At 39.6% G+C, this 24,904-nt stretch overlaps 1 protein-coding gene across 1 annotated transcript in view; it reads right to left on the bottom strand.

The window, feature by feature from the left end:
- HAAO (3-hydroxyanthranilate 3,4-dioxygenase) overlaps positions 1-24,614 on the bottom strand; it is a 36,170-nt gene extending 11,556 nt beyond the window's left edge. Inside the window, exons 1-7 of the mRNA XM_020809851.3 lie at positions 24,399-24,614; positions 22,221-22,299; positions 15,073-15,156; positions 13,958-14,064; positions 11,444-11,533; positions 7,613-7,656; positions 121-266 (exon numbers count right to left, since the gene is read on the bottom strand). Coding sequence (XP_020665510.3) covers positions 121-266; positions 7,613-7,656; positions 11,444-11,533; positions 13,958-14,064; positions 15,073-15,156; positions 22,221-22,299; positions 24,399-24,481 — 633 coding nt within the window. The 5' untranslated portion in view covers positions 24,482-24,614. The remainder of the gene's footprint in view (positions 1-120; positions 267-7,612; positions 7,657-11,443; positions 11,534-13,957; positions 14,065-15,072; positions 15,157-22,220; positions 22,300-24,398) is intronic.
- Between the last annotated feature and the right edge of the window lie 290 nt (positions 24,615-24,904).

Genomic DNA, 24,904 nt, shown 5'->3' with positions numbered 1-24,904 from the left:
CCTTGAAAAAACTGATCCGTTTTTATATTCGTCCCCATCTTAATAGGAGACTTTTTTTTCATCTGAAAGAGAACCCCTCCAGACCCCTTCTGCTCAAATCAAGTATTGAAATTGTTTTACCTCAGTTTCAAAGTTGTCTCCAAAAGGTCTCAAAGATCTCTTCTGAACTAAAGCTTCCCTATGATCGTTCAGCCAGACTTGGAAGGAAAATGGATCCATGACAGTAGTTTTATTTAGTGGATAAGGGGTTTCTTCTAAAATTTCATCTGCAGACAAATAAACAAAAGAAAGGAGGGAAAGAGAGGGAAAGATACATACTTGCTTCCTAATTTTTTTGTCTAGGATTACCTCAGATGTGATTATATACATTTGCTCACAAGGAACTAAGAGAAGGAATAAAATGTAATATTCATATCATTTCTTGGCATTTCAGAAACTCCAGATTATTATTTGGAGGAAAAGGAGGAGAAAAAGGAATTGCTGACAGGTATTGTTAAACTGCAAGAACTCGTAAGTGCCTGGTGTCAAACTAAGCCCCATTAGTTACAGGGTAATTCAGAAAAAACACAAAAAGAACATAAATATGGAAAAGTAGGGAACTAGATTGAGTTAGGAAACCCTGGCTAGAGTAGACCTACCAAATTTCACACGCACAGAGAGAGAGAGTACAGTGGGGTCTCGACTTATGAACTTAATCCGTATTGGAAGGCAGTTCTCAGGTCGAAAAGTTCTTAAGTCGAATCTGCATTTCCCATAGGAATGCATTGAAAACCATTTAATCCGTATCTGCTCTTTTCGTCCATAGAAACTAATGGGAAGCTCCTATTCCGCCTTCTGCCACTAGAGGGGGATATTTTTTTCTTTTTTCCTTTTAACCTAAGATGACTTAGCTTTTAAAAAAAGGAAAAAAAGAGTTCGTAACTGGAATCTAAGTTCGTAAGTCAAGTCCATATATTCCTATGAGAGCGGTTCGTAAGTCGAAACGTTCGTATGTCGAGCCGTTTGTAAGTCGAGACCCCACTCGATTCAGTGAATCTGCTCTAATTGGGATTAGCACCTGAATTTAGGCCATGGGATATCTGATAATGTCCAGAGCTGGCCTTATCACTGGGAAGAATGAGGCAGTTGCTTCAGGCAGTAGATTTTGGGTGTCAGATTTAGAAGTTAATTTTGGTCATTTTATTGTGGATTTTTTTTTGTCATTACAGTATTATGACTCTCTTTTTTTTTACCTTCAGGGAGAAGGAGAGATACTATGAACATTATGCCACGTGAGGCAATGGCAGGGCTTGCCACTGATTATCCTATGTTCCACAAAGCTTTACTAACTGGTAGCTAGAATCATATTGGTGTTTGCCTATGGTGTTAATTGTTAAAATCGTAAATTTATATTATATTTTATATCATTTTGTTTTTTAATGTAAAACTGTATATTTTAAATAGTTTTTATCTTCTAAGTTGTGAGCCGCCCAGGTTAGACTATGTCTAGATGGGCGGCATATAAATAAATAAATAAATAAATAAATAAATAAATAAATAAATAAATAAATAAATAAATAAATAAATAAACAAACAAACAAACAAACAAACAAACAAACAAACAAACAAATGGTGTACATAACTTGCTGTGAATAATATGTGCTGAACTGTGGATGGAATTAGTTGCAGGTGGTCATACACCATCTTGCATAACTGAAATGCACCCTGACACCTTGCCAATCAGCTGTAATTAGCCACGGTAAATTAAGTAAACCTTATTCAAATATCAACAGAATTCAAGACAATATTTGGGCAAGGTCCATATAGCCCTCCCATATCTGAGCATAGCTGCCACCCCATCTGCTTATCCAGTTGCCAAATGGCCTATTGGAAGGGTGTTGGCATCTCTATTTCATTCTGAAGAGGCAGCAACACACCAGTGGCATTTAATGGTTAATCTAATTGAGTACCAATGAAGTGCCTGTTACCAAGGAGCTACATCTCTAATGCCACAACATCTGAAGTTTCATGGCCTAGCTAGGTGGTGGCATGGTCATGGAATGTCCAGCCAACCAGTTTTTAAGCAACAGAACCTTTCACGGCAACAAAAGGAAATCTGTCAGGACTAGGCACCATTGTTTATGCCACTTTCCCAGTTTGATGCCTGAGACAAGTAGCTCAATGTGACTTATGATAGGAAAGACGGTGGACCCTAAGATAATCTACAGGCTCATGGTCAAAGTGGTAATTTGAGTCATCTAAATGTCATCAGTGTAATGTCAGTTCAAGTTCTACACTCCACCAGATACTGTATAGTGTTCACCCATTCTACAAATCCATCTTTAGTGCAAATGTGGGCTGAATTTAACTGACATTCTCAATACCACAGAACATTACTTCCCTACTGTGTGTTCAGAGGCCTCATGGAAGAGTTATTACCCAATATGGAGCAAAACTAGTTCTTACACTGCTAAATTCAAGGCACTGCCCTTCCTGAATGTGTTCAAGATGTCTAAAAGATTGGCTGCCATTTGAAATTCTGTTCTGAGGTGGTTGGTTTCTTTTTAAGGTTTGTAAAACTAACTTTAGCTTTTAGTTATAAATAATTAAATAAATGAAAGCCAGATTCTATTCTGCAGAAGCCACAGGGTACTTCTACATTAAGCCGTTTGAGCGTTTTTCAGTAATGTCACCAAGATGCAGCAAAAATGCAATTTTCTCAGTAGGGTTTCTTATATACATTACGTATCTAGATAACCACAGGCTGTAATTAAACTGGGATGGTAGTGATGCAATATACTTTCAGCTTGGTTTAAAATCTTCCTGAATTTTGCTGCAGTAATTTGGGATAGAAACTTACCAGTTTCTTGTGACAGAACAGGTTTCTCTGCACATGAAAATCAATGTGCTTTCTGCAGTGAAGAGCTGGCATGGTTATAGCATACTAGACACCATATTTAAATTATTTTATTTAAGTTTTTTTTACAAAGGGCTTTTATTTGCTTATTTTCTCGCCCTCCAATGATTTTTTGGGTAGGGTAAATCAGAATTGGAGAACATGTGGTCCTGTGGATAATAATGAACTCCTGTCAGCTTTGCCATGATGAGAGATGCTGGAAGTTGCAGGACATCAACATTTGTAGGTTCCTACATTTCCCATTCCTCTCACAAACCTTTCTTCCCTGTTTAGGGAGCCTTGTGGTGCAGTGGCTACACTGCAGTACTGCAGTGAAGACTCTGCTCACAACCTGGGTTTGATCCTAACAGGCTCAGGTAGCTGGTTCAAGACTGACTCAGCCTTCCATCCTTCTGAGGTTGGTAAATTGAGTGCCCAGCTCATTTGAGGAGGCAATGTTTAGCCTGCATAATGAAATTGTAAACTACCCAGAGAGAGCTTTAAGCATTATGGGGCAGTACATTTTGCTTCGCCTTTGCTTTTTCCAATCTTGTAATGAACATGTATGTCGATATGTAATATTGATTATAAGATTTTCTGCCTATGCTAGTTTAAAATTTGTGTCTGTGTCATAGGCACAAACAAAAAACAAAGTCAATTTTTGACATATTTATTAGACAGCACATTGTTTTGTGACAGAATAAAACAAAGAAAGTTAACAGAGAACCTGCATTTGTTATCTGCCATCAAGTCTCTTCTGACTCATGGTGAACCTGGCCAAAATTTTGTGCTTCGTTATTGCTGCAGAAGGCAAACAAGTATAATGAGCAGGGACTTTTCACTGTCGGTTAATGAATTCCTGTTGAATTATATGAGAATCCAGCAAGCACTTTTCTGCTTATTAATTCCTGGTTAGAATGGATGTGTCTTAGTCTGGTGTATAAGCATTGACCATTTTGCCTCTTGTGACCTTTCTAAGAGTCCAGATTCATAATGAAGTCTATCTTCCCACCAGCACTGATCTCAGCTTCCTTGATGCACTCCAACCCCCTCACAACATCAAGGTGCGTACCCAGGAAGTTTGTGTACTGAGTTTACTTAATAATAAAAGGAAAGTGATGTTTAGCTGCACATAACATATTTTAAAGCTGGCTGGATAACTCAGTGGTTTAGGGATCTGGCTGCAGAGTCATAGTCTGGTGGTTTGCTTCCCTACTGTGCCTCCAGATGGAACAGCCAGCCTGCGTAGCATTGGGCAAGCTAAACTGTTCTAGGATGCTCTAGAATGGTAAACTACTTCTCTGTATTCTGTACCAAGAAAACCCTGGAAAGTGCAGAAGGAAGTCAATATGGATGATCAGGGGACTGGAAACTATGCCCTATGAGAACTTGGGTATGTTTAACCTTGAAAAAAAAGAAGACTGAGATGATGAGATGAGATATGATAGATCTTTTCAAAAATTTGGAGGATGATCATACAGAAGAAGGGCAGCATCTGTTCTCAGTTATTCCAAGGGACATGTAATAAGGGGCTCAAGATATGAGAAGCTGGATATTACTTGAGTATATTAAAAACCTCACTTCCTAGCTGTTAAAGCAGTATGGCAAACTTGGGTAGTGGTCTGATCACCAACATTGGAGGCATTCCAGAGAAAATTGGACAACCATCTGTCAGATCTGCTTTGATTTGGATTCCTCCACTGAGCTGGGGGTTGGACTCGGCAGCCTTATAGGCTTCTTCCAACTCCATTATTCTATGATTCTATGTTAACGCTGATTTATCTAGTGCCATTCCTAGACATGAGGCTGTACCTTACTTAAAGGGGATTACAAAAAGAACACAGAATAACAGTGTGAGGGAAAAAATGGAGACATTTTCTTGTGGAAGAGAGGGGAAGTATACACCTAAAAGTACATTAAGTCCTCGGTTGTTTCATAATATTCTCACAGGAGGGGTTACCTAACTAGTTGGTGTGTGAACAACAGTCTCTGAGAGCTTTCCTCATGTTTTACCATGTAAGCTGAACCACAGAAGATCTTTTATCCATGCTTATAGAAAGAGATGTCAGAGAAAGCAAGAACACTGTGGAACAAATTATCTCATTTTCTGCAAAACTTTAAGGGAGGAAAATTATGGTTCTAATATCTTGCGTTTTCTTTTAAATGGAAGATTCTGAAAAGTTTTTAAAAAGTTGAAGAATAAATTCTCAAAATCATTTCCTGAAATTGTTATGATGTGTCCTGCCAAGAGTATTAAGAACTCTAGAGCTGGAAAATGTCAAAAGATCATTTAAGCTGATTCTTGCCTTAAGGTGACTTGATTCGTGCAAACATAAGAAGCTGCTTTATTAAGATCCTTGGTCCATTTAGCTTCATGTTTTCTACACTGATTGACAGAAAAATAATGTGTTTCAAGCAGGAGCCATTCCTAGACCTACTTAGGATTTCTAGGAGTCAAAACAGGACCCTTTATTGTGGAAGACATTGTTTTTAAAATAATGTTATGAAGTCTCATGCTACTGGCTAAAGAGCAGGAGAGATGCGGCTTTAAAGACTGCACATCCAGCTTTACACATTCTAAACTGGCTCCAGTACCCACTGCTCAGGTATATATGTTGAACTTGTGGAATATAAATGCACCAAACAGCCAGATTGAAGGACAGGGATCTGGGAGATAGTTGGTGGTTTCATTTGGACGCATTGTGCCATTTGCAGCAAGCCAGAGAATGGAGAACAATAACTCCCACAACTTCTTGTTACATAAGTACTGGCAAAGAGAACCACCCAATAGGCTGCCAGTGAACCTTCTATAATCCCCAGCAGCAGGATTGGGTCTGAAAAAAATCACAGCAGCAGTGAAGGAAAAAGAAAAGGTAATCAAATGTAAGGATATGTCACTGGAGATGGAGATCAGAATGATGCACACTCTTGTATTCTGATTTACCATGTATGGATGTGAACGCTGGACAGTAGAGAAAGCTGAGGGGAAAAGAATTGATTGGTTTGAAATATGGTGCTGTAGGAGAGCTTTACTGCCAGAAAGATGAATAAGTGGGCCCTAGATCAAATCAAGCCTGAACTATCTATGGAGGCAGGAATGTTGAAGTTGAGGCTGTCCTACTTTGAACACATCATAAGGAGACAGGATCCTCTGGAAAAGATAATAATGCTGGGAAAGGTTGAAGGCAGTAGGAAAAGAAAAAAACCAAATATGAGATGATCAGACTCTCTAAAGGAAGCCACAGGATTGAGTCTACAGGAGCAGAACAGGGCTGTTGAGGATCGGGCATTTTGGAGATTACTCATTCATAGGGTTCTTATAAGCTGGAGGTGACTTGATAGCACACAACAACAACAACAACAACAACAACAACAACAACAACAACAACAACAACAACAACAACAACAACAACAACAACAACAACAACCTGATCCTCCCAAAGAGTGTTCTCCAAGAAAGCTATGTTCAGCCCCCAAGTGATTAACCAGAGTAGAGCAAACTGCAAATAAGGGTGACCTGGTAGATGAAAGCTGGAAAACATTTCTTCTTTCAGGTATAGGCATCCTTCAGTCTCGAGAGACTATGGTAACATGCTCTGAATCGAGGAGTGTCCTCTCCAGAGCATGAAGCCTGGGTAAGGTAATATGGAAGATAGGCTGTTACCCAAGCAGCAGATCCCCCCTCTCCACATTGCTGAAATGGTCCAATGGAAAGGCAAGAGCCAATACTGCCTTGTGGCTATATCCACTCATGGAAAAGGCTTCAGGAGTTAACCTCGAGGCAAAATCCGGAGCTGGAGTCCCGAAGGCAGCATGTGTCGTTCTGCCAACTCCTGCGACATTTCTTCTTTAGTCTACCAAAATCAGTCAGTATGTGAACCGTATGTAGTCCCATTGGGGGGGGGGTGTCTCTGGAATTTTTAAGTTTTAACTTTTAAATCACCCAGAGTAGTGCTTTCACTGATGAATCAAATAAATAAATAAATAAATAAATAGTCCAAAAAGTAACTTTTCCAGGTTGTGATTTAGACCTCTGTTGATCTCCACAACTCCTAACTTGACACATAAGGGAAAGTTTTCTTCATTTCAAAAGTACTGTATAATGGTCATGGCTAATTTTGTTTTTCCTCATTGTTAAAATTGTAAGGCAGAAATCCTTCCACCCAAAGAGCTACTAGTAAATCCTGACCTATGTTTCGATCCTCTCCATCTATCTGTTTACTTGATGCAGAAAACCTAAAGCTACAGCATTCCTATAAAATGGGTGTCCATTTACTTGAAAACCAGCAGTTTTCTGCTGATCCTCCTTGTTGAAAGGGATCCCATGAAAGGTAGATGTAAGGCAGAGGAACAAAAATGTTGGGGCTAAGGATGGCTGTATAGAGCTAAAATTTAGCAGGAACAGTGAGGTCATTTTTAATAGAACTATTTGTAATACCCATTGTTCTTTGTCTAACTGGGGACTTAGAATACTGATGGTCCCTTGCTAAGTCTGAGAATACCCATTTCCCACTTGAGTTGAGCTTGGAAAATAATGAATCACACAACCCTGTTTTTTTGGCACACACTCAGTTACTGCTAGCGCAGGGAGAAAAAAAGCTAACGTTTCTCATACAACAGCGATTTCATTTGCAGGAGTGCTAAAAGCAAGAAAGTGGTAGGAGTTGAAAATAAATATATGGAATTATGCGTAAAACATCATTACTGCTTGCTGAATCATTGATGGTTTAATATTACCTGGATTGGGTTTTCCTGTGCGGTATTGACTTGAGTTGAAAAATCTGGAATAACAAAAATTAAAACTTCTAACAGCTATCTCTACTCTTCACCCCCAGACTTTATGAAAATAATAGGACAACAGTGCTAACTCTTTAATAGGATACAATTATGGATAATTAATCATAACAAACAGGACTTGCAATGCAAAGTCTTCTGCGTTGGGATTCCAGCCAGCCCCTGATGCTCACTTCTAAACTGTTGCAATCTCAGTGCCCTAACTAGGGCAAGGCAATTAGGGGTTTATCACAGGGTGCCAGGTTTAGAGGATACAGTAGGGAGCCCCTTATGCGCAGAATCAGTATCTGCTATTCACAGATCTGTGGTCCAAAATTATTACAAATATTAAAAGAAGAACATCCAGAAATTTTTTTTTTTCACATACATTACCAGAACTAGCCACAGAAGAAGCGAGAGAGGATACTATGAAGAATACATAGTATGGTCTCTGGCTGCTTAAGGCTTCTCTTCTTGCTATCTTTCTCCTGGGTAGCGGCCAGGCACAGCTCCTCCTCCTGCCTGCTGGTTTACCCGGAGAGAGAGAGAGAGAAATACAGTATGGGGGTTTGAAAGTGTTGGCTAGGCAATCTAGGCAGGAGGAGGGATGGTGCAGCATTTAGGGCCAGCTGGCTTAGGCAAGTAGCTCAGTATGCAGGCGAATTGCCCTCAGCCCTCCCAAGGTAGGGGTGGCTCATTCCTCCCTCAGCCCCCTGTGCTCAGCCTTCCCTTCGGGTAACCATCAGGTTTGTATGGATTGGGAGGATGACTGGGGTTCCATGGTCTCCTTTGTGTCAAGAGTTTGCCTTCACCTTCCAAATACAGTGGTGCCTCGCTTGATGACATTAATTCGTTCCAGCAAAATCACTGTAGGAGCTAAAATGTCGTAAAGCGAAATAAAAAACCATTCAATGGGTTCCAATGGGCTGAATAACTCACTGTCCAGCAAAGATCCTCCATTGGGGTGGCCATTTTCGCTGCCTGTAAAGCGAGGAATCCATCCAAAAACACAGTGGGGAGCCATTTTGAGCAGCCAGCGGCCATTTTGAAAACCTGACAATCAGCTGTTTTGATCGTTGTAATGCGAAGAATCGGTTCCCGAAGCAGGGAACCGATCATTGCAATTGCGATTGCAAAAACATCGTTGTGAAGCGGATTCATCGTTATATGGGGTAATCATTAAGCGGGGCACGACTGTAGTTGGTGAGGGTGGGAAAGAAATTTAGTATAATCCATGTTCTTCAGCACCCATGGGGTGGGGCTTGGAACCAATCCCCTGCAGATACAGGGATCCTACTGTACATTCCTTTCCCTCTGATGCTGAACAAAGTCATCCCCAACTAGACTTCTAGAACTGGCCTAATGAAACGGTCCACTACCACAGGAAAAGACAGCTGTAGACATATTCTCTGGTGTAGACTTAACTGATTTTCTGCTGGCTGCACAGCTGACAGACCATGCCCCAAGTGGGAAGGCCAACTATTAGGCAGAAATGCAGGTCCTTTAAAGCAGCTATTCTCAACCCCCCTCTTTTTTTTTGCCATGGCCATAAACATAATGGGAAAGAAATACAGACCAAATCAGGACTGTATAAGTCGCTGAACAAACTTTATTAAGGTAGTGTGTGAAGAATTGTTTCCAGCCTGTGGCCCCTTTCAAATGTGCCAGGGATCCCCAGGAGACCATATAACCCCCACTGAGAATGTCTGCTTTAAAGTCCAAGCGCTTATTTTATTATAGTATGATGTGATAGTATGCCATGACATGACACAAATGCCACATCTTCCAGTCTAAAGACCAACCAAAGCAGCTGACGATATTGAGAATATTTTATATTGGTCTCAATCAAGTGCTCTCATTCTCCTCCCCACCATCACAGCAGGTTCATGATCAGATGCTGCCTCTGACCAGAACTTAGAAAAGTTACTTTTGGACTACAGCTCTCAGAATCTCCAAGGAAGCATGACTAGTAACTATGCTGGCTGAGGGTTCTGAGAGCTATATTCAAAAGAAGTAACTTTTCCAAGTTCTTTCTTTGAGCTTAGAAACCTCCCAACTACCTAGTTTTGAAGGAGCCCTCAGCAAAATGCCTGGCTTCCTCACACACTGGCTGGCATTCAGCTCCAGGCTGACTGGGCAGTAACAGCACCTGTTAGCTACAAGCCACAGTTTCCCACAGTGCACCTGATGTAGTGTTGTTTGAGAATCTGTCAGTTTGCAGAGGTACCTATACAGAGTAGGAAGCCACAATGTCAGTGGACCTTGTCTTTATTCTGTGTTCCTAAGGGCAGCAAATGGTGATGCCAACTTCAGTTGCAGGATACCACTTGGGTGGCTCTCCTGACACTGTAACCCACGTCAAGAGAGAGCAACTTGTGACCATATAGATGTTGTTGAACTACAACTCCCATCAGCTTTAAGCAGTGGTTGTTAGGGTTGCCAGATCAGCAGCACCCTGTTTCCTTAAATATCAGGATGAAAAATTGGGCTTTGAGTGCTGAATTCAAATCCTTGCCTTCTCCAGCTCTCTCAACAGCCCACATGCACAAACACCTTTGTGTTGAGACAGTGATTCCTGCAACCAGCTAGGAACAGGTGGAGACTGGATATCAAGGATTTAAAGCTAAATAACACACACAAAAGCAAACTTTCTCCTGTACCATTTGCTCTGAATTTTGCTTCTTCGCATGGAAATCCAAGGAGGATAAACAATTCCATGAGCTCTCAGCCAGTTCCCTCACATATGGCAACTGCATTATCTGTGCTGGCTGGTGTTGCAAGCTTACAAAATCTAAAAGGCCACAAGTTGCTAACTGATTCCATGTCATTGCCACTCCCTGGCTCAGGGTAAATCTCCCTCCCTAGATGGAACACTGATTTCATATCTAAGGGAAGGGCATCCTTAGAAGAGAAATTCTGTTTATTGGAATATGAATGCGCTTGCATGAATCCTCATTTAGTAAATTTGATTACTTTTGTTTTGTAAATCAACCAGTTGGGAGCTATCAAAGCTTGGTGAGCATATCTGATGTTCCAGGTAGTTGCCTCTGAAAGAGTCATGGGTCTGGAAGGACAGTGTATGGACTACAGACTTGTAGATTTTCAGAATTTGTAGACTGCAGTCCACAAATGTACAGGAATTCTCCCGGTCAGATACCTTAGGGTTTTAATCAAACAATCAAAATCCTGACAGGTGTTTTCATGTTCATATAACTAATGAACTCAGATTATGGCAGCCATTTTCTTCCCGGAGAGAAGACGGGGGAAATGCATAGGTAAGGCTAAACTCTGTGGGAACTACAAGCAAGTATGAATCTGGCAGGTTTTTTTGGGGGGGGGAGGCTTCCTGTGCAAAAATTGAATGCAATGGATAACCCAGGACTGTCCTTGGACTGCAACTCCCAGAAACCCCTGGTGGTGAATGCTTCTGGGAATTGCAGTCCAAGAACAACTGGGTTACCCAAGGCTGGGAACCACTAGTCTAATGGACAGAGACTCCCATACCCATAATCCCTACAGAAAGTAGTCCTGCCCATCCATGCCTCCTCTCTTCTCCACAGCATGAAAATGGCAGATGGAGTTGGAATTCGTTAATTATTAGCACTTCAAAACATTGTCAGGACTTTGATTGCTTGGTGAAAGACGCCAGAAATCTGACTTGGGAAAGTATTGCAGGCTTCTATTGGCTGCTATCCTTGAATTCTGAAAAACCCATGCTTTGTGTTAACCATTGTAAAAAGTGCATGTTAATATGTCAACATATTATGCTCTGAAAACAAATTAAAGAAGACTTACTCTTGAATTATCGGGATAAGTTGTGTACCAAGGTCATCGCAGTAAAACCATCTTTCAAAAAGGACGTTGGTGGTTTCTCCGATGTAGTATCTGACAAAATAAGTGTGTGTGAGAGAGTCTTATTAAATAATTCTACCATATAAAAGAGGAAGTTATTAGAATATAGTACAGTACTTTTAGAACATAGGTGTGTCTGGGGGTGTTGCAAAATGATTCGTGCAAGAGCTTGTACAACAAAAACCCAGACTGTTTTATTAAAAAAATGCTTTGGCTGACAACAGTGATGATATTTTCTCTCTTTTGTTCAGGAACCAAAAAAAAAAAAAAAAAAAAAAAAACGATACAGTACAGTGATTGACCATTGTTTTGCTGGAATGTCTCAGAATTTCTTGATGCATCAAGACACCCTTTTTCATCTGGAAAAAGGAAACCTGAGAATATTTGTTACATCGTTGCTATCATCCACCTCTTCTCTATTTGAAATTCTGCATGCACTCTGAACTTAGCTGCTGGGATTGGTAACTGCCCTTTAATATTACTTATTTCCCTAAATGCAAGATAAATTGAGATAAATGTTAGACTCTGAAATGAAACCAGATGCTTTTGTAATAAGTGCATATTAAATTGCACTCAATTAAGACATCAATCTCAGTAAGAACCAGACTAACACACGTGTGTTTGTATGATTGTAATGGTCAATTTTTATAAAAATGGCAGCTTCATAATTAGAAACTGGTAAAGCATTACCCTTCCAGAGTTGCTCCCCTTCAAAGCTCCTGTGTCTGCACAATCAGCTTGCAAATGAAATCAATGATTACCTCCACTTTTCACTGCAAAAGCTGACACCTCATATAGTCTGGTCCTATGAACAGGTACATATGCAAAGTACATACTTACCTTCAAATCATTTGTGAGCTACACATAAGCAATTTACATTCACATATTCTCACGGATATCACAAAAATTAATACAAGCCAATTTGAACTGGCCAGAAGTGCTGAAGGGAAAAGTGGCCTCGTTGCCAAATTGGTGGTATAGAAATAAAATTAATCAATCAATCAATCAATCAATCAATCAATCCACCTCTATGCCCCCATGTTGGTGAGTGCAGAGACAGACTAGCTTCTTTGATGCAAACAGCACTTCCTGATGTGATACTGATGGCCACAAGAGGTTGCTAGAGTGAAAAAAAAATCACATGGTGCTTTCCTCAGTATTGAATTGGCAGCCGCTGTTAAAACTAGAAGTTCCTATGCAGATATGTATCAGAACCTGCATACTGTTCTTAGAAAAGGGATCATTCCAGAGCAACTGAACCAGATTCACACATTTGCTAGGGATGTAAAAGCTTGCCTAATTTGAGTCATCCGAGCTATTAAATTCAATGGGAAGTATGCAGCTTCTTCAATTGAACTCAGCAGCTCAGGGTTTACATGCGTTCACTGGTGGGAATACCATTTCCTGCCCTACTTCACCTTCTATGCATTTGTAGCATTTATTTACAGTATTAATAAAACTATCAGCAGTAGAGGGTGTGCAATGTTGTTTCCTGTGTTGCTCCTTATATACTGAACCCAGAACAACGTTTATACCAAATTTACTAGAGGATTTACCGAATAAAATTATCTATCTGTTCTCTGATGTTAACAAGGCAGCAAGAGGTAGAGTGGCAAGACTCACAGTGGCTGCCCAGAAGCTGAGGAGAGATTATCTAGACACACACGGTTAATTGAAAGGACTGATTTCCTATTGAAAGAATGTGTGCATTTTAATATTTGTATGTTTTAATCCAGCATTTCATGAATGTAAATATTTGTACTTTTTAATTTGCTAGCATTGTGTTTGTTAAGCTGGCACTTTGCATGTGTATTATTGCTATTTGTATTTACCATATTTTTCTATGTATAAGACTATACTTTTGTCTAAAATTTTTAGACTAAAAATTGAGGGTCACCTTATACACAGAAGTAAGCTGAGGAGAGTACAAAAACAAGAGGAGGGGAAAGCAGGGATCAAATTGTTCCTGCACAGCTTTGATCCCTGCTTTCCCCTCTGGTTGCTAAGTCCCATGGGGCTTAACAAAAAGGGGGGGGGAATAATCAAAGCAATCCCATGGCTGTATAAGGGGAAAAGGGATCAATATGATTGTGCAGTTGTGGGATTGCTTTGATTGCTTTCCCCGTCCTTTTGCTAAGCCCCGCAGGGCTTAGCATAAAGGGAGAAAGCAGGGATCAAAGCGATCCTGCAGCGCTTTGATCCCTTTCCCCCTACACTTGCTAAGCCCCACTTAGATTTCTTAATTTTGGGTTAGAAAAGTGGGGGGCATCTTATACACGGAAAAATATGGTATGTTTTTAATTGGTGGAGGTTGAATAACCAAAGTGGTCAAATCAACAATAAAGCAGAAGTACACTAACTTGAAAATAAAACTATCAGTGTACTGTTTCCTACCATAATAATACCCAAAGTAGTGCAGAGTTAGAGAATCAGCTTTAGAGGCAGAAAACATTTTACCTCAGCCCATCGGTTTCTGTCGTCAATCTTTTCCGCTCTATAACCAATCCCACAGTATTTGCATATCGCTGAGGAGAATGTGGTATCCTGGCTGGTAAGAGGAACATCTGTCCAGAAGATATGATGTCAAAAAGAAAACAACCTTGAAATAATAAAGTAAAGCAATAGCACTAGGCTTGGTTCTGTCTTCCCCTCTCCAGCTTTTTAAACTATCTCTTATCTTCAACATCTTAGTTCTTCTCAGCTGCATGTGTTCCTCAGCAAGTGTGATCTTGCTCATTAGTGCTAGAAACAATGCTAATGTTGTTTCTACTCGTTTCCCAGATTCTCACAACCACCATCTTTCTCCACCACAAAAAATCTGCTTAAGAAGTGTGACAGCTCTCCAGAGTACGTTTTTAAGGATTTCTTGGGGCAGGGGGTGGAAGGGAGAGTTTACACCTCCCCCAATAACAATCATAGAGACTGATTCTGTGAGTGCAGCAGCATTGAAAATTGTGGCTTATATACACCTGATGGAGGGTGTGTTATGTATATGCTGTGTAACTAATTTAGTCTGTTTGCTGTACAAGATAAAACAGCTGAACAGGGAAACTACAGGTTCATATTTAAGAACTCTGCTATTTCTTCAGCAAGAAACAAACCTCCATCTATGTATAGTTTTCTTTCATCCAGCCACCTAACCATCTATCCATCTTCATACATGTATTAGCAGGAAAAAAGAAATATTACAGCACAATGCTTTGGCTTTCACCTTCTTTAGTTCTTCTGAAATGAAGTTTTTGTTTTGTTTTCAAGATGACAGTTGCATAACCCAGAGGATATATCAGTGGCTGTTTTATAGGTTCAGACCATGATTGCTCAACCCAGAAATTATCCCTCTTCTACATTTGGATTTGATGGTGTTTCTGTCCTAATCACTCTGATAAGTCTGATAGGCTGTAAAGTTCTGATTTAAAATGCCTAACCCCTGGTTGTTCAGTTTCTTTGTCAAAACTTGAGCATGCGCATAGGTTGGCTGTTATTTTGTGACCTGTGCACATGCTTCAAAAATCGTAAATCTGCAATCCTAGAAGACAGCACCTAACATTATATATATATTTGGCAGTGCTTACCTCTCCTTCTTTAATGTGAATATCCTTGTGTTTTCCATTCTCCACTATCTTCAGGCACATATCCCCCTCCAGCTGGTAAAACAACTACAACAGGAGAGGAAGAAAGAGAGGGGGGGGAAGTCATTAAAATAGGTCTCCATATATGCCTCGTTGAAGTCCATGGCCTGTGTTCAGACATCTTGTGATTTCCAACACAGCCAGTTCTGTGAGAATGAAGGCCAGTGACGATATTCTTAGTTCAAATATTAACATGTTACCTGCAGTATGAACCCATATCACTACTTAGAGTCAGCGATCTAAATCAAGTTAGCAATAATTAGTTGATGCTTATGTAAATCCTATTAATTCAATGTATTTACTCTAGTTGGGACTACCAGTTGAATTCAGACCACTATGTTCCATGTAAAATCACAACAAACGTATTTTTAAATTCCAGTTGGTGGCTGGCATAGCACAGGGTGATGGACTAGCCATTTCACTTAGCAGTGGATGTTTTTTTTTTTTTCAGCAGTACTCTACAAAGACATTTTGTTGCCTGATGGAAAGAACAAAATGAGGTCATCGCCATGCTACTCCACAGCTGAAACTCAAGAGTATATCTACACTATATACTTGTAACAGTTTGAAACCACATTAACTAGCCAGGTTCCATCCAATGGAATCCTGGGATCTGTAGTTTAGTGAGGCATTTAGAGGGTTCTGCTATGGTTCAAGGAAATGCAGTAGAGCTCTATAGATGAAAAATCTAAATATGTGGTAGTTATGCGGTGCCATGTTGCTTTTGACTTATGGTGGCTCTATGAATGAATGAGTACCAAATGATTTTTGGGGATTTGAATATATTTTGAGCATTTCTGTGGGCACCAAGATGTGTGTCCTTCTTGAGGTACAGATTGGGTTGGGATCCAGTGCACATGATAGCAATAATCTGTCTTCCCAGAAGTAATGAATAACAGACAGAGTTCCTTTCCAAGCTTTGCTGACTAAGGATGATGGGAACAGGAGTTCAACAATATCTGAAGCACCAAGAATTACTAATAGAACTAGTACTAGGCTATTATTGTATTCTCTTATCTGTGAAGGAAGAAAAGTACAAAACATGTAAACTAAGAGGTATTGGGATGGAATAATTAGTGACCCACGATTCAGTGAAGTGTGCAGCTGTGTACATTGCACTCAGCTATGACTAATCAGTGTTTCTATTGATTTATTAATAAGATGAAATTGTGTACATTTTAGCCACTCAGATTAGAGCAGTCAAATCCACAATATATGTATATTTATTGCAATGCAAAGAAGAATCACAAGAGTTACACCTCATTCTGGCTCAACATTCATACAACAGTAGCAAAATGAGGAACTTCCCCATAGCTTCTAGCACAGTTCTCCACATCCTGGTGGGTCACCTCCTCGCTGGGCCCTTCCTACCCTGCTGCAGAGCAGAAAAGAGAAACTGAAGGAGGCAGGCGGCCTGAGGAAAGAATAATGGACTGGAAGCTCCCAGTAGATGTGGTCAAAGAGCATATATGGAGAAGTGCACTGTCGTACAAGTGAAGAACCAGCATGCCTGAAGCTAAATAAATATGAAAAATAGGACTGGTCCTACATTGGGCAGAAAGAGAGCACCACTTTAGATGGGAGACGCTGACGGGCAGCAAGCAGCATCATGGAATAGGAAGACAATAAGCATGTCTACTTCTTCACTAAGCTAGGCTGCTATTTTCTGTTGCTGGTATTGAACAAAGCATGTTTCTAACTATACAATTGTAGCAGATTTATGCTACTTTAACTGTCATTACTTTGTCCTATGGACTCCTGGGATTTGTAGTTTGGTGAGGTACGTGGAACTATTCCAAACTAATTCCACTACCTATTCCAAGCTATTAAAACAGTTATCTCAAACTCCAAAGCCTGCATTTATCAAAATTCTAAGAGAAATACGCCAATAAATATGGAAAACAAAACCATTGCCCACTGAATGGAAATGTTCGTCATACATTCCAATTCCAAAAAAAGAGCACATGCTAAAGACTGCAGTAACTGTAGGACTATCATATTAATTTTCCAGTCAAGCAAAGTGATGCTCAAGATTTCGCAACAAAGACTTTTATAATATAATGATTTCAGTAAAGGCTTTGACTGCCTCATTTTTTAGAAAAAATTCACATGATCCAGGACTGAGCCTTATTATAGAAAAAACCTCCGGGGTACAATTTGAAGAGACCTGGTTAAAAATGTTGCTGTTATTTTGTGTTCCAGAGGAATTGGGCTATGGATTTGATTTTCAAATTTAAGCTATGAGTTGAACAAGCATGTTGGCTTCTGGTATGTACTGAGAATTTGAGAAGAAAGTCAGCTTGTGGGATAAAAGTCCCACCTGCTCTTTTACAGCCTTAAAAAAAACTAAATAAAGATTAGCCTGAAATAGCAAAGTGAGCCTTGTGGTTGTTGTGGGTTTCTCAGGCTCTTTGGCCGTGTTCTGAAGGTTGTTCTGCACCAGCAGAACTTCAACAAAAAAGAGGAAAGTTTGAAACTCAACAAAACTTGGCTCCCAGCTCTCAAAAATACAGGCCAACAAACTCTACCCAGCCACAAGAACCAGGGATCACTACACACAAAAGACCAGCCAATGACACCCATCAACCACAGTGACAGATAATCTCTCCTTATCACAACAATACACCCACAACAAGACACACTAATCACCCATCTACAGAAAAATACAAAAGGCCATCTCACAACCATAAATACTCCACTCCCAAGCCAACTACACCAGAGCACAGAGTGCTGTCCTCTGAAGATGCCCGCCACAGAGACTGGAGAAACGTTAGGAAGAACAACCTTCAGAACACGGCCAAAGAGCCCGAAAAACCCACAACAACCATTAGATCCTGGCCGTGAAAGCCTTCGCAAATACAAAGTGAGCCTTGTTTGGATAGTAATTGATCAGTAGAAGAGAACAAAATTTAAAACAGAGGGGAGTAACCTCTGTTTTAGATTTTGTTAGAATGAAAGACTCAGGTACTTTCATTAGAGGTGGAAGGAATACTCATTGAATTCTCAGTCTTGTCCATTTAAGCTGTCTTTCTAGAACAAAACACCTTGATGAGGAATTTTAAAACCTTGAGTTCATGAGATTTCTCACTTCTAGCTGAAATACGGACAAAGAGCTCATATTCCCCTGCGTGCACTTTAACCTCAACATAACCGTTGAAAAGGAATTGGCAATAATTTAATTTATCCAGTTTGTGACTTGTGAGACTATTAAGAAAAGTGCACATTTTATCTCTTTCATTTTGCTGTTATTGGGAGAGAATTAACTCGCTTTTTAAAAATCTTTTTTTCTGTGTGACTGAAGAAAAAATTCATAAAGAATGCATATATTTGAAAAAATGAACACAAACACATCAGTTTAAACCATACATTAAAAAATATGTCATGTGATTAGGGAATGGGCATGCCACAACACACATGAAATTCTGCATGAAAAGGGAAATAGTCTAGCCTCTTGATATGGATATTAGGGTGAAAATGCAGTGACATTCTGAAAAGCTTGTTAAAGAAACAAGAAATAACAATTTTCACATTCTTACACTAAACCTGGGCTAACTTTTGCTGCTGATAAAGCTTTCATCAGAAAGATTTCATAAAAATATTGACCTATTTGCCATGAGATTCATACCATATGGGCCTTAATTTCCTGTGTACGTCTTAAATCCCTCTGAATCTTTCCACATTTGTTATAAACAGATGTCTATAATTCAAAATTTATGTTAATTGGACATTTAACTTTCTTTCATGGAACTGATTTTTAAATTCAAACAAAGGAAATGCGATGACATCTACTGGATATATAGAAAACTGCAAACTAATCTTGCATTTGACATCTGAATTTTGGGGAATATTTTGGTTTATAGTTTTTTTAAAAACGGCTTGTCTGAATAGCCAAGGGTAACAAACTGTGCTAGTAATTCTCACTTAGCAAACATTTGGTGGGACATCAACTATTTCAAGAACATGTAACTATAATTATGAGTTTACAGTAAATAATAAAGAATGCTACAACAACATGGATTATTTAGTAACCTAACAGTTACATCAAGCCAGTTCTTTCACGCAAATGCTCATACACACACTGGTTGCCCATTTTTGCATGAAAAGAAGATTTTCAAGATAAATTTATGTTTAAGTAAATAGAGGTTAGGAACAAAACCACATTAACTTGCTAAGTCTGTTTGCCCTCGACCAGGAATGTGGTCTTTGAAATAAAACTTCCAGGTTTCTTTTTCCAGGTAATGAAGGCCTATCACTCCCTAAAGACCCTGTCCTCTTGGGAAGCACCTCTGAGTGAACTTGAGAAACATTCCTCAAGCCAGTATCTCAGTCTGCTTCATACCATCCCTTCTCTCTCCTGACTGGAAAACATGAGGGGAGAATAAAGATTACTGAGGGCCAGACTTTAATTTGCAAATAAGCCATCATTAGAATTGGAAACATCTTAGTGTTCCGGAGTTGTAATTCAGGTAGAATCATCCTTGCAAATGAAGACTCTTCTTACCTCCTAATGATGAATCACAAAAGAAAGCTAACTTAAAAACTATGGGAGATGTGGAAAAACTACAGTTGTGATCATTAGATGTCCTCATCACTTTAAAAATTCCCTGTTCTGATCTCAGGCCACGTGTGCTGCTTCTGGGCTTCAAGAACGTTTATTGAGCTATCAACACAGTCTGCTTTCGCCTCAACCTTCAACTTTCCAGGCCAGAAAAGGGATAATGGCTCAAAGCTGGTTCACAGCTGAGTTGTTGGCTCAACACCTTCTCTAAATGGTGGCTCAGCCTCCTTCACTCAGCTATCTCCCCACTTCCAATCAGTGGGACAGCTGGCTATGCAAAACTGTGTATATGCCCTCTGCTTTACTGTTTTTGTTTTGTTTTGTGTTTTCTGGTCAAAGAAGCTAAAAGAAACCTAGGAACTGAGAAGCTTTATCTTTAAGAATTATTTGTAAGAATTATTCCAGTGCTCTTTTTGTGTGCATAAAGTCAGCACACCTAAAAGTTGCATATATAAAAGAGCCTCGTGGCGCAGTGGTTAAAACGCTGTACTGCAGCTAAAACTGTGCTCACGACCTGGGGTTCAAATCCCAGGTAGCCGGCTCAAGGTTGACTCAGCCTTCCATCCTTCCGAGGTCGGTAAAATGAGTACCCAGCTTGCTGGGGGGGCAATGTGTAGCCTTTATAATTAAAATTGTAAACCGCCCGGAGAGTGCTTGTAGCGCTATGGGGCAGTATATAAGTCCAATAAATAAATAAATAAATAAATAATATTATATTATGCCTGGAACTCAATGCTAAAGCAATTCTATTGATGTCAACTCTTTTGACACAAAATAGGAATACGTTACATAACGAAACAGCCTCTCCAGCCCCAAAAGCTGGCTCTTCGATGAATATGTTAGTGTGTAAACTCTCACAGGACTCATTGTTAGTGCCGCAAAAGTAATTAAACCTAAACTAGACAGACAGACAGACAGACAGACAGACAGACAGACAGACAGATAGATAGATAGATAGATAGATAGATATACACATATATACACACACATGTCTGTCTGTCTGTCTGTCTGTCTGTCTGTCTGTCTGTCTGTCTGTCTGTCTGTATGTATGTATGTATGTATTGCTTCTCCTTTGGTAGAAGTGGAACAAAGTCTAAGTAAATGCTTGAACAATTTAGAGAACATCCCAGTATAAAACGCTGTCGCAGCAACTCGAAGCAATGGCCTTTTGCAGCTTCAGGCAGTTCCTAAAACTTGGGTACAGAATATTTGTGGCTGGAGGGCTCCATCTGGTGTTGGCTGGAGTGAGAGTGATAGACAATTGGATGCACATAATACAGATAAATATACAAACATTATTTTGTCAAATGTACGTTCAAGAAAATGTCTCCGACACTCCCTTCACTGGAACATCTCACAGACAGTGACAGGAAGGCTTAAACTAGGGTTGCACAGAATCCCCTGACTCCCTCTGTATCCCAAAAAAGAGCATATAGAACAGTGTACAGTGATTCTATAAATACCACAAAGATTTTTGTGGACTTTAAAGACTCAGACATTTTGTCAGAGTGCAGAACATTCTATTTCAAAAGGAACTTGTTATTCATTAACTCATTGACTCATATCCTATTGACTAGCTAAGCTTGTGTAACTCGGTGCTATAGAAATGGTTGTTGTAATAGCCCCAACTATTCATGAAATACTATTCATGAAACGCCTTTGCATAACTTTACATTAGTTGGCGACATATAGGATTCTGGCCATGGTGTTACGCATTATTAATACACTGCATGATCCATTATACTATATAAGAGAAAAGCAAAGAAATGTTACTTTATTTGATAGAGTGGAAAAGTCTTTGATAGAGTGGAAAAGACTTAAATGCCTTTAAAAATAACATTTGAAAGTAAGTAGAAAATGTTACTCATTACTCCTAAACAGTTACTTTGTAATTTCTTGAAACATTATTTTTATTCCAAAGTAACTTCGGTATGGAACTATACTATTTGCAATTAATTAATTCCAAATTTTCCGTGATCTAGGATTTTGGGGGCTGCAGCATACTTCATCAGATACATGTTGATATGGGATGAAGGGAGAGATAATTAAATTGTCATCCTAAATCAGTTATAACCAACCTGATGGGCATGTAATGTGTAATACTCTAATAACCTATCCTCAACCATCTTCATTGGTTATGCTGGTTGGGGTTCATGACAGTCATACACACTGGAGTGTGTCAAGTTGTTCAGGACTAGTAGTAGGCATCCTTCAGTCTTGAGAGACTATGGTTCAGGACTACCACGGGTATAACAAACTAAATAAAGATACCATCTTAGCAAAAACCTTCTTATTCTAACATTCTAAGGCAGTGGTTCTTAACCTTTGTTGCTCGGATGCTTTTGAACTGCAGCTCCCAGAAACCCCAGTCAGGACAGCTGGTGGTGAAGGCTTCTGGGAGTTGCAGTCCAAAACTCCTGAGTAACCCAAGGTTAAGAACCAGTGTTCTAAGGCATGGTATTATTCATTTGAATAATACATTTATATGTGAAACAAATGCACAGCAATAAATGAAAGTATATTCTCAATTTACCTCTTCTCCTTCTTCAATATGATAATCCTTCCTTTGGTTGGGTCCACCAACAAACATGACATTCAGCTGATGGCGGTGCCTGCAGAACATTTTTTTTTTAAAAGCCAAATCTTTCAACTGTTTGTTTGTTTGTTTAAAAATTACAATTCCTTTTCATTGTACACAGAGTAGAATAAAACCTTTTCAAAGTTTGCTTTTAAACATACTTAAAACAGTGCAGCAAATAAATACACAAAGAAAGAAATAAAGCCCCAATCAATGACATGAAAACAAAAATAAAGATCAATTAAGGCTTAAAGGGATAAAAGATTTAAAACTCTCTGAACCACTAAGTGAAGAGATTCATGAACCAGGGGAGACTAGATAGGGATGATTTTTTAAAATTATTTCTTGGACTAAAAATCCCATAATTTTCAATTCTGGGAGTTCTATCTGACAGATACCTTACACCTGATTGTGGCTAACCTAGGATAAAGGCCTCAACTAGAGGTTTTTCAGATTTAGCTAGGCCTGGCTCTATCTAGCTTCCTGATTAGAACAAAAACTCCCAGTTAGCATTGAGGCAGGAACAGGAAGGCAGAGTCTAGGCTCTTGGCTGTTAGCATTAGGTTGAAACTAGAGTTGTGCACAGAACCTTCTGAGTCACTCTGTGTCCAAATTAGGAGACAGAGAATAGGCCCGACCTACACTCTAACCATACCCTTGTCTGAGTCCCTGTCAGTATTCATGTATTTCAAGTTCTTCACAAAGACTCCATTCCTGTGAATGGGCAAATGGAGATGGCAAGGCCAGGTCACAGACTGAATGATGCAGGCAGGAGAGAAGGGTGTCAGCAGCTGTCTGCAGAGTTGAGTGCTTCATTTTAGTTTAGTTTTATTTATTTCCATTTTTCCCCAATTGTCAGGAGAAAGCCCCAGTTGACTTCCTAAGACAGCTAAGGGAATGAATTGAGTGTAGAAATTTAAAAGGGCAATGTTCATGGTTGTCTTTGATTCCTTCTTAAATGGACAATCTGGAAGGGAGTCTGCCCTTCTCTACAGTTGCTGACTTTTCTCTCTCCCCCACCCCACACTTCCTCTTTCCTTGATATGAAAATACTGATCGTGTGGTTACAGTGCAGACTTGGATGATTAAACCAATAACTTTGCAATAGGTCAGGCAAGAAAGATTCATTTCTAAGATAAAGAACATCTATTTCTTCTCCTTTGCCACTAGCTCAGCATCTTCCTGAGATTTTCTTTCTCATTCTACACTTGTAATCACAACCCATAAACCCATAAATTTAACACAAGAGACTCATGGATGAGCTGCCAATTAATGTCTCTCGGCTGTTTATGCCATTGTGTGGTCATCCCAGAAATGTACAAATTCCCCAGTTTGGTCCATTATTAAAGGTTTATCTGAAGACAGTGTACATCCCTTAGTGAAAAACAAGCAGAGAGGGTTTGTAGTCCATGTTTTTTTAATCTTTAGCCAATTCAGTCAAGAGCCCCTCACCCCCCCCCATCTCTGTCTCTCCACCTCAGGGTCATAACTTTCTTCACAGTTGAGGTATTCACCAACCATTCTCAACTATCCTAGAAGAGTTGATAACAAAGGAATCATTGGCAGGTAACCATAGCAATATCCTAAATTGAGGTGGTGAAGGGTGCTCCACACCACAGCCTGTGGTTCTTCCAGGAAAGATAGTTCCAAAGCACTATCTCCCTCCCCATCAGCTTTCATTCAATGCTCACCTCTTTATGATGCCCGAAAAAGTCAAACATACCTTCTAATGTTATAGCACCTGATTCTTGAAAACCTGGAGGTTATTTTTAAGGCATGAGATTCAAAGACAATTCATAGACTGAAAAAAAGATCTTCAACTTTGTGAGACTTGTCTCATCTTGCATTTCGTAATACAAAAAGGTTGCATACATTTTTATTGCACTCTGGAATAAACGTCTATAGGCTGTTTGTTTTAAGATAATAGGATTACCATGTGTCCACAGACAATTGTGTGTTTTCATCTACTAGGCAGCTTTTAGGCTCAGTGGTTTTAATCCTGTAATATATGTCCATAGCTGGACATTGAGAACCTTCATATATAACTCTATTTCATTTGCATACTTGAGAATGAAGAATTCAGGTTTGATAGAAAAAGGTGGGGTAGAGAAGAAGAAAATGCCATTAACTTACATAAGCTTATTGCACACTGGAGGCAAAAAAGCACCTCGGTTTTCTTCCACCCATTTCTTTACATTCACAAGCTTCTCCTCCATGACTCTTGATAGCAAAGTATATCAGAAAGGGGGGAGGAGGGGGAAATAAATTTGCAACAATCGATATATTGTGCAAACCTACTGAGACAACCAATATATACGACGGTAAGTTCCACCCTCCATATACTGCAAGCGATTGGTTTATAGCAATGCACTCTTCTCAGTAAACTGCCAAATAAGTTTGCTGCCTTCGATCTTCCAAAGGTTGCTTAGTTCACATAGGGGCATTTCAGTAGTTTAGACAATGATCAACTTCTGAAAGGAAGGGGAATAATCATGGCAGAGACGGCTCCTTAACAGAAGATTGCACAGCTCTGGGTAAAGGACTGTGTCAACTCAGGCAGTTGTAGCATTTTTCTGGACCCTCATGATTCCTTCTAATTCTATTATTATTATTATTATTATTATTATTATTATTATTAT

Source organism: Pogona vitticeps, chromosome 1 (genome assembly GCF_051106095.1).
Source record: "Pogona vitticeps strain Pit_001003342236 chromosome 1, PviZW2.1, whole genome shotgun sequence".
Lineage (NCBI taxonomy): Eukaryota > Metazoa > Chordata > Lepidosauria > Squamata > Agamidae > Pogona > Pogona vitticeps.
This window is presented reverse-complemented; position numbering and strand designations above follow the sequence as displayed.